Here is a 14037-nt window from a genome sequence, read left to right as displayed (position 1 = left end):
GGTGAAGAAGAGAGTATATTTTTTTTATTAGTTGAAATTATACAGTCTAAATGGCACAATCTTAAGGAGAGCCTTGTGGACTGTCCCTTATAGTCAAAAAGGACTGGCAACTACGAGACAGTGATTTGATCTCATTTTTGCATTACATAGTCTTTGGTTGTGCAATGCAAGAGTCTATAAAGAGTAAAAAGGAGGAACTGAATCCACACAGTATAAAACGCTACAACTTCTTCACTTGACTCACATTTCAATACCCTTCTGATGAACTACATATAAATTCTATTACTCTGTGTACTATTATGGATAACATTGAACAGAACAATGGCAGAAAGACTGTTATTTTTAAAGGTGTTTTACAGTGTGCTTTCAGTTGCAGCTCTGGGCTTTTGAGATGTTCAGGAGAGAAGATAATAGAATGTTTTTTTCTTTGCTTGTGTTTTGAAACGGTATTTTTTTATATATTCCAGATAAATCAGAAAAAAGGAACCAAAAATTCCACACTATTTAAAGGTATTCTGTGTCCTGCCAGTGTCTCATTTGTATGCAGTATACACTAGATTTGCCTAGAAGGATTTAGCTCAGTAGCTGGCACATTTACATCAGAGAACAACATACACAGTTTCAATCGATTTCAAGCATTCTTACAATGGGAAATAAATATGAAAAGTGGTTGTCGCTGAAAGTTCAAAAATGCAATCAACAAATTGTAAAAGCTCAAAAGGCCAGACAAATTTAATAAAATATTTCCATTTACCTTCCTCAGCTTTACACAGCCTGTTCAAAATAATAAGATTTGCTGCAGAGAGCCTTTATCCAACTGTTTATATCACTTCATACAAAATATCTGTTTGAATTACCAGAGAAATACAAGGATATAAATTCCCAGTACATGAAATGCCAAATTCAACGTAAGTTATGCTTTCTTGGCATCTAGATGTTTCCCTTTCCCTTTTCTGTACTTCAAATACATTTTCATTTGAAACAAATTAAAAAGCATGTAGATGTTAAAACATAACAACAGCTTAGAATTCAAGTGACTTGTGCAACATTGTTTTGTGCTTTCTACTTCTCCATTTCCTCCTACTGCAATTAAAATTCATCATGCCCTACTACATGTACAATAGCAATGCATCAAGTTCAGTCCAGTATAGGTTTTCAACCTTCAGACTTGGCTTTATACTACAAGAGATCCTTGCACAATCAAAAAAAAAGTGCATCTTTTTTTCTGATCTTTCTTTAACGCTGGACGATGTGAAGCTCTGATTAGTCGATGGAGGAATGCAACCTTGAGGTATGGATTGCAGCCTCAGAATAATTCTTACATGTAAAAAGGAACTTTTCGAGCGTTCACGCCCTTTCTGGATTTAAAAAAGACACCACTGTAATGGTGCTACTAGAGCCACGGTACAGTACATCATGGCACATATCCATAACATAACCAGGGACATGAGATAGAACTTCTATTTACAAAACCTTGATGTCACTTCCAGAAAAATATGACAGGGAAAAAAAAAAAAAAAGGAAAATATAATTTCCTGAATGTCCTGAATTTTTAGAAGATTCCTTTTACTTTCTCTTCAGCAATAGAGTAGTCCTCCACAACTGCATTTTCCCTGACCTTTTTATTATGGACCACAAGTGACACCAGCAGGATTTGGGAATCATATGGCAAACTGCTTCCTTTGAGAGGATGCTCACCCACGCCCCTTTACTCACAAGCCAGCTTGCTGTCAAAACTGGAAAGGGCAATTGCAAAGGCTTGAAGTGCACACATTGGGTAGTTGTAGTCCATGGTGAACACATCCTCAGCCACGCGGCCAAACTGCATCACTATATAGTCAGCTGCAAGAAAGGTCATAAAAGGTGACAAAGCATTATTTTTGTTCGCAGTCCTTACTAAATCAGTATGCATTCAACATCATCCTCTGGCCCAGTTCAACGAAACACAAACAAAACGTGCTCACTCCTGAAACTTCACAACACTTATTCATGCAAGTGGGTGTGCTGATAGCAGAGGGAGAAGCAAGGATAGCTTGAGTGATCGAGGGTTGCAAGATTTGCTACTATTAAAAGAAGGACACAGATAAAAAGTGTTTTTTGCAAGCACAGAGAGAGAAAATGGTTTCTTTATAGAATGTTCAAACCTCTTTCACAGATCTAGTGCCAAATTTCACGTGCACCAAGAACTAGTTAATTCTATTCTCACTTAACTTCAGGCAAGTGGACAAGCAAAAATAATTGGGGGAAGAAAAGGTATAATTATTATCTAGACCTAATCATATCTCTCTGTTATAGCATGTTCAGAAATTCTTCCCAACTTTTTTCCCTTTTGTACTCTTTGTCAGCAAGAGGAAATCTAAGCCTCATTCACAGTTGGAAATGTTTAATTGCAGAAGCAGGTGTACCTGTTTCCCCCTATAAAATGCAGCAAATGCATACATCAGTGTTTCAAATTCAGTGTTGCTCTCAGAGACTAGCACAGCCACTTTCACCAGTTTCCCTGCAGTCTGCATGGCACTGGTCTAGCCTGGTGGGCTCCAGCACTAGTGACTGTGCCTGCCTAAAGTGGGCATGAAGTGGGGCAGTGCTGCTCCATTCGAGCACTTGCCTTTATCCCGGCTCCGACAACTGTACCCAAGCTTGAGAAAAAAAGGGAGCTGCACGCTGATGGCAGAAAGCAGCCCATCAGTAAGGGCCTGGGGACAGTGTGAAAGGCTGTTCTGACATTGGCAATGTTCTGTAGGGCTAACGCCACAAAGACTAGCAATGGCAAGGTGGATGTGCAGTGGGACTGGTCTGACTGCCACCTCCAGCTGGGCAGTGTGTGGGGACCAGAGCAAACAAAAAAAACCAAGGAAGGGTTATGTGATACACGTGCTTGAGCAGAGTGACCCGGCCCCACGGTCCTGCTGACTGCAGGACTGCGAGGCAGCTGGTCTGAGAGTAGAAATGACTTTAAATTGTTGCTCATTTCATAAGCTGGGCAACCACAGCAGAAAACTCAGACAGCACATAGCTATCCCCTGTTGCAAGCATGAGCATTTGAACACCTAACTTGTATCAATGCCATGGCCATATGGCAGAGCAGCACTAAGCTGGACCCACAGAATTCAATTAAACCTGCTCAGAAGAACTGTAAGTGCAGAATCCCTCCCAGGCTGTGCATGCAGTACTCTTCCTACACATCACTGAGAGCTGTACTTACGATCATTGTCATGAATAATTTGGAAGTTTTTCACCGAGGCCAGTGTGACTCGACCATGGAAATTTAAAACATAGGACTGGGTGTCATCATTCCAGACTGGTGTTTTGTTATGCAGCTCAATGACACTCTCTGTGTTTTTGTTCTGCCATCTTGCAAGAAGTGTCTCATGTTCCTGCACACATCACAGATACACACTTTGCTTTAACATAATCACATGACAAAAAATACATTAGAAAAGAAGATAAGAATTCATAAATCCTAGCCCAAAAACTGAACTGTTACCCTCAATCCTTAAAACAGCTTCAATGAACGAAAGAGAGAACTCTGAGGATCTTCATGTGAATGTCCTTTCCACCATTTGGAAAATGTTAGTTGTAACTTTTGTTACCAAAATACATTAATTGTTATGCTTTTGTGAGTCACAGGACTAGTCACACATCCTATTGTTATGCAGTCGTTCAAACACCACTTTATTTACCTCTAGACCTTCAGAAATGCAATTATAAAACCCCGACTCTAACTGAAAGAGAATTCAAGTTATTTTTTAGTGTTGGCTGACAGTGTGACTTACATTTCGTGGCCTGATGGAAACTCTTTCGTGGTCCATATTCATTCCTGGTATGATCACACTCATTTTACGAGGTCCTTTAAACCCCAAGACATTTGTTTCCTAAAAATGTTTAGAAAAGATTTCATCATGTTCTTTATTTTTAAAGTTAATTTCTTCAACAGAGAGACACAGCGGCAGCCATGGGAACTTATTTGTTAGTCAACTAGAAAAACATCTTGAAACTCCCACCTTCACTGGCACTGCCAAACATTCTAGCTTTGTCTTAGAAGCTCCAACAACAGGAAAAATGGAAATAGAGAGGTTTCCAAAAACATTCCTAGCATTGGCTGCCAGCACTTTAATATAATTTAAAAACAAAAATCCCTTTGTTAAAAAAGGATATGAATTAACCAGATTGCTTGGCTACTGCTAGATCCCAAAATAAAGTAGTTGCAATTTAAAAATCATAAAATGCAGTCACACATTTTGATGCGAGACAAAATTAAAGATATGGGACCAGCTCCATTTATTCCAGAGCCAGCACAAAAGCAAACAAGAAGAAGCTGCCAGTAAGAGCATCTGTTAGCAGTGCTGTGGTTTTCAAAGTCTTCAGATATGTTATGCTTAGAGATGAACATGGTAAAAAACAAACACATTAGCATGAAAGCAAATTTTCTAGCTATGAAGACAGGGAAAGTAAAGAAATCACAGGGGCAGCAAAAGTAAATCCATGGAAAATACAAGTTCTTGCATTAAACATGATCTGATGCTTTTGACCATATTTTTACAAAAGCTCTCCAGTAAAAGCTCTCCAGCAGAGGACAGCTCTCAGTGTCCTCTCAAAACACAACCATTAAAATCTAAAACAGCCTAAAGCCTTATTTTTATCTGACACTTCTTTTTTTTCTCCCTCGGAAGCAATTAGGGCCAAATATTTCTCTAAGTCATCCTATGCTTTTGAAAAAGTAAAGGGCAATATTTCCCAATCCCCTCAGTAAAAGCTGATTTTAGCATTAACTCCAGCAAATGAAACAGTGAAACCTCTGGAAGTTCATATCCTCAAGTTTCATGATAATTTTTTTTTCCAGTCATATGGATTTTTTTTCCCCTCTACCATTCTGAAATGAAGGGCCGTGGACATACACTAAGGAATCTCAGGAAGGACATTCCCATTGGTGCTATTCCCAGCAACATACCACAAGATGCCAAGAACCAGACAGCCCTGGCCTCCAGCTGGTGGAGCTTCACCACTGGGACATTTAGAAATTACACATTCAGATGTCTCTGCTTTTATACTTTTAATCAAAGTGTCCTGATTTTAAGGAACACTAAGCTTTTTAAAACATTTCTACTCTTGTGAGTAAAAAATCCAAGCATCTCAACTCACCAGAAACATCTGAAAAATATGCCTAAAAATTACTTGTGCAGTTTTGTCATCCATCAGACCTTTGAAATAACTTTGTTTCAACAAACCATCTTGAGATTTTCCACAACTCTTTAAAGTTTTTCATGCGTGCAAGAAAAATTCCACTGAGCTATTTTACTGAATACTCCTGAAGCAATCCAGGTATATTCATATTATCTTCCGAACTCTGTATATTAATGAGAAGATTCTGCCTCTTTTTTGAATCATTTATGTCACATCTTTGGCAGAGTAAAACATGTTATCAGTTCAGTTGGAAACGTTATCCTTGGTTCTGTGTCACGGTGAGACGAAAACCACTATGACTGCCAGTAAGAGAGACTCAGCACAGCAGAGGACAAGTTCTAAGAAAAAAATTCATGCTTATGCTTATTTTCCACTAACTACTGGCAGTTTTAGGCTTCTCTGCAATGCCTTACAAGCTTTTCTTCTCATCAGGTAGCAGTTATGCTATACATAATTAATTTAGATGCTGACTGGTTGAAGACATTGTTCAAGGTAAAATTAAATAATAGTGCTGAATCACTTCCCTCCCAACAAGCAGTATTATCACTGAAAAAACAGTACCATACTCTTTGGATTTACTCAGAAACACTAAAATTGGAACTTCTGCCACATGATAAGAGAAAGGTCACTAGTTGCACACTACAACCATCACCAATTATCATACATTGTATTGCAAATGCTGCCCTTTTGATAAAATCATGGTACTCAACTGGAATTACATAAACATGGAATACATGAGGAAAACAGGACAAAAAGAAGAGTTTTAATTAAAAGCAAATCTTTCCAATACACCTGCATCCAAATAAAATTAATTCCCCCTATCTCCTGTCTCATTCCCTGCTTCTCTTTTATTTCCCTCCTCCATGATTTTGTGTGTGTAAATTCAAGACTACAAACGGCATTACTGGGGGAACAGAGGCCAAATTCTGTTTTTACACCTTTTTAATGCCACCGACAGTCTTAGTTTAAACAGGAACACAAGTGTTGTTAGCTAGCAGAGACCCATTGACTCAACCAGGACACCAATCATCAATACCAGCTAAGGACTTGGCCCAGTACTGCTCGGAAGCTGCACTCTCTGCCTTAGCCAATCCAGTCAGCTGTTCTGTGAGCATGTGTCACAATAAACTGGATCGAAAGAACACAGAGCCTCTCCACAGGGTTGTTTTTAAAACCTTACACACTTCCAAGAAACTATGTAAGCATCTTGCTTTAGCAGCAATAGCTGCCCCGATAAAAGCAGCAAGGTGTATATCCCAGCAGCTTCCAGGACATTCAGAGTTTTGTTACCCCAATTTTCTTTCAGCCACTTCCCTTTCTGGACTTTTTCACACATCTGTACTTAATATCTTCTGTAGAAACTATCACTCCATAGAAAGCCCAAATCACAGAACTACAACACTGGAGCACAATGCAAGTGATGGAGGCCTGAGTAGAGACACGGGGTCTTGTTGCTTTACTGAAACCTGAGTCACCCCTCAGAATGTCAGCTGAGCTCCCTGCCTGCAGAATCTGACACAAACTGAATTGTGAGATTCTATGGATATAAAGGAATCCAGCACAGAAAATCGTGGTACAAGTATTACAGTAACACCTCACTGCTCCTTGATAAATTTTGTCACGCAGTTCTGCAACCAGCCATTAGGTGCTGCTGCAGGTTTATTAATACGCTGGGCTGCCAGCAGTGGGGGAGTAAAAATGGTTAACAGCACCTGAGAGAACTGTCCTTGCTCTCTGTTCCCGATCTTTGAAACATGCCCTAAGGTGAGCTCCACAAAGAGAGTCCTCGACACATTTATCCCACAGTTAACAGATGCATCACCAGTTTCTGCCTGTATAAACCAGTCTTGCTGAGGCGATCGATTAAGCAGGTCATGCTCAGTAAGTTGGTGGGAGTGGGTACAGCTTGCTCTCCACATGGGTACCTGATCAGATGAGCTGAGGGACAGTGAGAGGCATAATGGTGCTTCTAAAGTATTGTTTTTTATAGTTTTTGCTGTAGGGGAAATCTCAAGGCAGGAATTAAAAGACTGCCTTAGGACAAGGGTGTTTCAATACTGCTCTTCCTGGCACTCTTTGCTGTGGTTCTGCTGCAGCCAGGGACAGTAATCTCACTTTAGCAAACCTGGCTAGTAACGAAATACCATTCCAATTTCCTTTTGTCCTCTGGCCACAGCACACCTGCAAGCCTGCTGCTTTTCTCTGTTATTATAAAAAGTAATTTTCTTATACAAATGTCCAAATTTCAAACTGCTGATTACAAATACACATATAAAAGCAGCTTATCTCAGCCACATTGTGCCAACAGTGGCCATGGTTCGGTTCTTTCCAACATTCACACTTCCAGTTACCTCTTCTGACCACAACAGCTTTTAATTTGGCAATGTTCATCATTCAAAAATTATTGAAGCAATGCCTAAATTTTTCAATATATAACCTTTTTCAATTATTTTTTATTTTCTTCTTGTATTTTCAATTTCCACTAGATGATTAGTTGCCCAGCTCCAGGGAATGCCCTCCCATATAAACCAGTAAAATTACCTATATTAAACATCTAAATTCTAGGTTTCTACTGAAACTTCAGTCAAACTGACACCAAGTCCTGGAGTCTCTTGCTAGCTGGATTTTCTGAGGGTTTTAAATCTAACAGGAGTGGAGGCATGTTTCTCTGTCTATCTCCAACTGTAAACTATGTGCCTGAGTAACAGCACACGTGAACAAACACACTATTTATACTGTATCCACAGAAAAATTGCATCTTAAGCAGCAGGAAAAGAGCACGCTGGCAGCTAATACTGTCCCACTTCAGTACTCTTGGCACTTTGCATGGAAAGGATGGCTCTCTGCTTTCCTGCTCATATGCTGAAATCTTCCAGACACATTGCTCCCCACAACCCGAAGCTGACCTTTCTGGGAACACATTCTGTGCCTACACTGGGTATGTGCTGGACCTTGAACTGACAGATTTCCAAGCACCCTTGATTAAAGCTAGGCAGGAACTTTTCAGAAAAGCCATTCTTGGATATTTTTATCAGAAGTTGTTGATTTGTGAAACCAGACAACTTTCTGTAGCAGTGTACATACCAACTTTGAATGGAAGGATTTCTTGGGCCCACATATTTCTGGACAGAAAGAATCATGTCAACAAAACTGTTACTTATCCAGCAATTAGGAAACAGCAGCAACTGTGTTTCAAGTCTTCATTGTCTGCATTGCTCCTGACAAGTGCTATTTACTGTCTTATAAGAGGCTGGTCTCTCTCATTCAGTACAAGTTTGGATTTTGCTTGGGGTTTGCTTAGGTTTTTTCCTGGTAAAAAAGAGTTTTAGAATTTTTATCCCAGTCTCTCAGTTGCTGCAGACATACCTGTCCAGCTACCTGTGATTTGGATGAGAGATGCCTCCTTCAAAACGCCATAATAAACAATCACACTAGAGCAGTAATGCCATGCACACAACTCCTTGCAGTTCAGGAGGCTCCCTCAGCTGGTGCCTGCAGAAAGCATCCTACCCCCTCCAGGGGGTTATGTAAAAGCCCCAACACCTTCTGACCAAAGGTGAGAACTGGGCAATGTGTTGAGTGCACACTTTTTACCTCTGCTTTCCACTGAATTTCCTGGTTTCTCTAGTGGAGATCAGCTGCTCTGTTACATCCAAGTATGAATGCTGATTTACATAATCCTAAGTGAGAAGGAAATTCAGAGTGCTGTTTCAGAAACTGAACTGCCCTTCCTGCACATTTTGCCTGTGAGCAGTACTTACATAACAAATAGCAGCTAGCTCCTGACGCAGGGTACTCGCCTCCAGGCTTGATGTTGTTTTCATTGGATTTACTCCATTGTCATAAACTGTAAACTTAGTTCCCATAAGATTTGATCTATCAAAAAAACGGAAAATCCAATCACCATTTGCCAGTAATGCTGCTTGAGACATCTATCCTTTACTGCACTGTAGCCCCAAAGGAAAGAGAAGTATTGAGTAGAGAGAGCTGTTATTTCTAATCTCAGGTAAATGGCAACTCCTGGATTAAAGGCCATAACAAAAACATAACAGTACAGTACAGCAGAGTATACTAAAAGTCCCTTATCGTTACACTGGAGGCTTCATCTTGCAAACTAGAAAATTCAAGAAAGCAGTAAGGAAACACTCAGCAGGGTTATTTTGTTTGTTTGCTTGTGTTTTTAAAGTAGGCTTACTCTGTACAAAACTATCTGCTTTCTTACCTGACTACTAAACTCCACTAGAATATAGGGAGTGATTTTTATAAAGTCATAAATAATCTTTCCTATTTCAATGGAAAGGAGTGCAAAATACAATGTAGGACATACAAAACCACATTATCCTCATTCTGTGTCTGCACTGCAATAAATAGCACGTGAAGTTCCAAGATCCACACAGGCAAATGGCAACGAGCAGCACAGGCCCTTTCCTCAGGCACAGATGATCTAAACATACATCGAGAGGCTCCAGGTATCAACAACAGACCGGTGTACAACAGGGTGACAGACAGAAAAGAAACATGTCCTTCTGAAATAATTCCACTACCTGCAAATAACTGATTTGGATCTTAAGGAACAGGCAAAACCAAAGAGATTCTCTGCGTAACAGACAGTACTTCCATTCCGAGGTATTTATATCAATAGAGGCTAGACACAATGTACTCATGCACTTCTGAAAATCCCATTAAGATAAGTTGTGCTTGTACACCCTTGAGAATCTGGCCTTTGAGCATTTAAGAAGCTTCAGTCCTGATGACTTTTAACAAAATGTGATCCTGTAAATACTTGAGAGATTTTGAAAACATGCCTTGGATACTGGTGATCTTTAAGACCATTATCACATGATGTATGTAGTCAAGCCTCTAATGAAGAAGTCATAGTGGCTTACAGGCTTCTTAATATCAAATGAACTTTGTATTATATAATAAAAATTCTTAGATTTATCACTGTTTACCTCAGTTTTCCAATAAAACTCTCTCCACCCCGAGACAGGTCAGTTGGGTCTATAGAGATGAGGTAATTAGAGGTTTTACTCTTCTTTCGTTTCCGTCCAGCTAACAGAAAGACCTAAGCAATGCAAAAAAACATATTCCAGAATGCTAAAGGGATTAGCACACACCACTTCCTGCCCTGATATATAATAAACCACAGGCAATTTTTCTGTCTTCCAGCATCATTAGCAAAGTAACAGAAGGTCTCCTGACAGAAGGTCTCCTGGGACCTAGCAAAACCAGGGAAAAAAAAAAACTGGAAAAGGAAAATGACTTCTATTATTTATGGTTTAAATAATTAAATTTGATCTATTTTGTTAAATGTTTCATTCTAAGTTGCTCTGGCTCTTCCAGTTGAATTGAAAGTAGATGCTTTTCAGGCCACAGAACGCAGAGATCCCCAACTGCTGACAGTCACATAAAGGTGCCATGCATGGATTATTTAAGGCCAAAGATTAGACATATGAAGAAAGGCAGTGGAACAAAGTGATACTGTTGTTTTGCTTTTGGAAGACTGTAGGACAGAGCTCAGTGAAAGTGACAAATACATTTAAAATAAACATTTTCTTTCTAATACTTCTTCAGATTTTTATCAGTTTTTTAAATTCAGATGCAACTGGTATGCCATTCAAGTTATTTTATGACCTTTTTACCATGCTCCCTTTCCAAGTGGAGGTAATAAGTAGGGTACATCCCTCGATCCATTCCCTTCTTGTCTCTTGTGATTCTGCATTTGACAGTGACACCCTGTGGAGCAGGTCTTATGGCAAATTCCTCCAGGTCATCGACGTCTATGAGAGGCTCATTTGTGGAAGGACTGGGGGCTGAGGCCGCTTCCTAAAACAATAAGCAAAATTCAAGTTTCTCAGCTTTGATTTACAAGGTTATAAGTACAAAGGAACGGCATTTGATAGCAGTTGCAATTTAAAAAAAAATAAAAATATGGGACATATTGTCTTCCCCATTCTGGTTCCTCAGCAGCCTTGAAGACAGTTTGTCAAGGTAAGGATCTCTTCTAATCCAATCAGTCAAGCTCTTGGCTACCAGAGGCCTGGGGAGCAGTTACCTGTGCAGCTGATGCTCAGTGTACAGACACAGCTGGCAAAGCAGAATGGGGTGGCTGCACAGACAGAAAGTTGTGCAGTTACACAGCAAAACCTGGCTCACAGCTTCCCACCTCAGTGCCTCCCTTATTCCAGAAAGGCCACACTCTAGGACAGTGATGGCCTTTGGTGAAAGGAAGAAATGGGATAGGGAGCAACAGTTTAAGCTAGATAGAGATACAACAAAGATGAGAAGTCAGCGCAGTATATAAAAGAGTGGGGCACCATCAACTGGTTTAGCAGGAGCCTGTGATTTAGATTGTTTGAACAATCCAAAGTCTTATTTTATGTTCAGATGATGGCAGCGAGAACAGGGTGGGAAAATGCCTAGAAAAAGTCAATGGCAACAAAAGATCCTTCTGAGCACCTGCAAGAGGTAGAAAGGTAAATATTTACTGTTTACCTTTCTCTTCATTCAAGTTTAGACAATATTTGCTATTCTTCTCTCCAAGTCATTGTTTTCATTGCTTGCTCCTGTGAACCCTGAGAGCTATCACAGTAAATCACCTTGGAGATACTCCAGTGCATATTAAAAACAGAACAAGAAAGCCAGGCCTATCCTGACTGCACTCTGAAATCATGCAGTACATAGCACCTTGCATGCCCCTTCTTCAAACTCTCACCTTACCTTGTTGGATTTCTTGCTTGTGGCAGAACCAGGCCGGGTGTTACTGTTTAACTGTGAAGAACTGGAGCTGTCTTCATCTTCCTCATCTTCTTCCTCATCAAAATTCATGCTACTTGAAATGCCTGAGGAGAAAGCACCACACTTATATGAAATACTAATACATTAAAGCCTTCCATACTTGCTGTAAAACATCACTTATCATGCTGCTGCACCCTTAGGCTCACAGGTGAGTGAGGGTGTGTGTGAGGGAGGTTCACTGTGTGAGGCAGTGTATGACCACATGGCATCTCCCCTGAGAAGCCAAAACATTCCAGTAAAAGAGAAAGGAAACATCATGGTTTCCATTTCACAGAGAAGATCAAGCTACCCAGTGATAGAGGAGAAAACACCCAGTTAGGAATTAAATTCAGATCATCCTCACCCAATCAAGTACTTCAAACACTACACAAAATCTTAAACCTGAAATTGGAGCTGAGAGGACAACCTGCCAGAGCCACTTGGAGACCTTAAGAATTTAAATATAATCCCTTTTACAGCACACTTTCAACAGCTCCTATGAAATCTGCTGAAGAGTAGATCTTAGACTGAGAAGAAATATTCACATGAAGGAAATGTTCTCATGCACCTTCATTTCATGTAAAGAATAGTATCAGCCCAGGCCAACGGAACTGCCTTACAGCACTTGAAAATTTGTCTTTACAAGAATTCAAATCCTCAGACATTTCAAAGGGAAACACAACTTTGAACATCAAATAGGTCTTAGCAGCAAAACCCATCAATGGTGGGACATTTGCCAGGTCTGGTTGTTCAAGGAATATCATGCAGATGAAGCTATCTCAGATTCAAGTTTAAACTCTTTAAGTTCCACACATTAGAGGTTATATTTAATCCTTATAAAAAAAAAAAACCAAAAAACCCCCACTTGGTCCAGAATTCCCATTATTGGTAAGTCCAATGCAGAAGGATAAATGAAATGCAGACTTCCAGAGCCAAGCAGCATGGGCATAACTAACTTTTTCCTTCTGTACTTACCAGGAACATGATCCAGGGCGACAAGACTGGATTGGGAGGTGGAAGAGGACCAGGATGGATTTGCATGGGGATCTGGGAAAGGAAAAAATCCAAGGGTTTGATTCTGCAAACCCTTAATTGAGTGAACAAGTGTAACTTGGCAAGAGGACTCTGCAAAGGGCTAAAGGCTTACGGGATGGGGCCATAATGCTGCCACTTGAATTTGCAATTATGGACATTTTATCTTTCTGCACTGACCAATCAAATTCACCTTCTGCCTGCTTATACCTCCTGTCATCTTCTTTTTTAGTACCTTGAATAAAGTCAAAAAACCCTGAATCACAGAGCTGAAGCTTCAGAAAACCTCATCCACACTGAACAGCTGTGCCACAAACCCTCCTGTGTGTGATGCAGCACTGCATGGTAGGGGCTCAGCCTACTTTTGAATTCTAACAAAAAAATCAAACACCTCAAACCGGATTGAATAAGTGATACACACGAATTCTACACAAATATTCATTTGGAAACACTGAAAGAAGTATTCAGAGTCATAATCAGACAGCCTAAATTCTACCTCAGTCCCTGTGCCTAGTGTTTCCACATCATTAAAAGATGAAATCAGGCTCTCTGAACTGTTTTTCTGGGAGTTCCAGGGATATGCATAAAGATTTTCACGTAGCTTAGTCTTTTGGAACACAAACTTGGTCTGCAACAAGCAGAGACTGAATCAAACCAATGTACAGAAATATAAACAGTAGATATAGACTCAATAACTGTTTACTTCGGTTCACATTTTGGAACAGATGGGGAAAAAAAAGACATTTAAAATGGCTTTTGATGCCAGATGCATACTGGATAGTGAAACACCACCAGAACAGTAAGAGTGAGTGTATAAAAGTAAAGCAGAAGCGTATGCAATGCCTGCATTCCGTTCAGCTGCATCATGAAAGGTCTCATTATCCACTTCTTCAGTTCCCCCAGAAGGGACATACACCACAGAGCACGACAGCAAAAAGTTTCAATAGGATCTGGTTATGCAAGGGAGGCCTGAGTTCACAGGTCAACAGATATTTTCAAAGCCTGTAGAACTCACTCATTATTAATCACACGGTCATTAATCAC

The 14037-nt window shown here is 40.0% G+C and overlaps 1 protein-coding gene across 8 annotated transcripts in view; it reads right to left on the bottom strand.

Moving 5' to 3' along the window:
• Positions 1 to 14037, bottom strand: part of TUB (TUB bipartite transcription factor) — a 157538-nt gene that overhangs the window by 10621 nt on the left and 132880 nt on the right. For 4 of the 8 annotated variants that reach the window (XM_029961072.1, XM_029961075.1, XM_029961074.1 and 1 more), the window contains 8 exons: positions 12937 to 13008; positions 11905 to 12026; positions 10819 to 11010; positions 10137 to 10249; positions 8946 to 9060; positions 3777 to 3875; positions 3206 to 3377; positions 1717 to 1842 (listed from right to left, as the gene is read on the bottom strand). In XM_029961072.1, coding sequence (XP_029816932.1) covers positions 1717 to 1842; positions 3206 to 3377; positions 3777 to 3875; positions 8946 to 9060; positions 10137 to 10249; positions 10819 to 11010; positions 11905 to 12026; positions 12937 to 13008 — 1011 coding nt within the window. Of the gene's footprint in view, positions 1 to 2; positions 1843 to 3205; positions 3378 to 3776; positions 3876 to 8945; positions 9061 to 10136; positions 10250 to 10818; positions 11011 to 11904; positions 12027 to 12936; positions 13009 to 14037 lie in introns of those variants that run through there. The other 4 variants (XM_018076041.2, XM_018076042.2, XM_008929526.3 and 1 more) reach the window with 3 other exon arrangements.

This window comes from Manacus vitellinus, unplaced genomic scaffold, assembly GCF_001715985.3.
Source record: "Manacus vitellinus isolate BGI_N305 unplaced genomic scaffold, ASM171598v3 scaffold_30_pilon, whole genome shotgun sequence".
Classification (NCBI taxonomy): domain Eukaryota; kingdom Metazoa; phylum Chordata; class Aves; order Passeriformes; family Pipridae; genus Manacus; species Manacus vitellinus.
The sequence above is the reverse complement of the archived record's forward strand: the minus strand, read 5'-3'. Positions and strand labels throughout refer to the sequence as shown.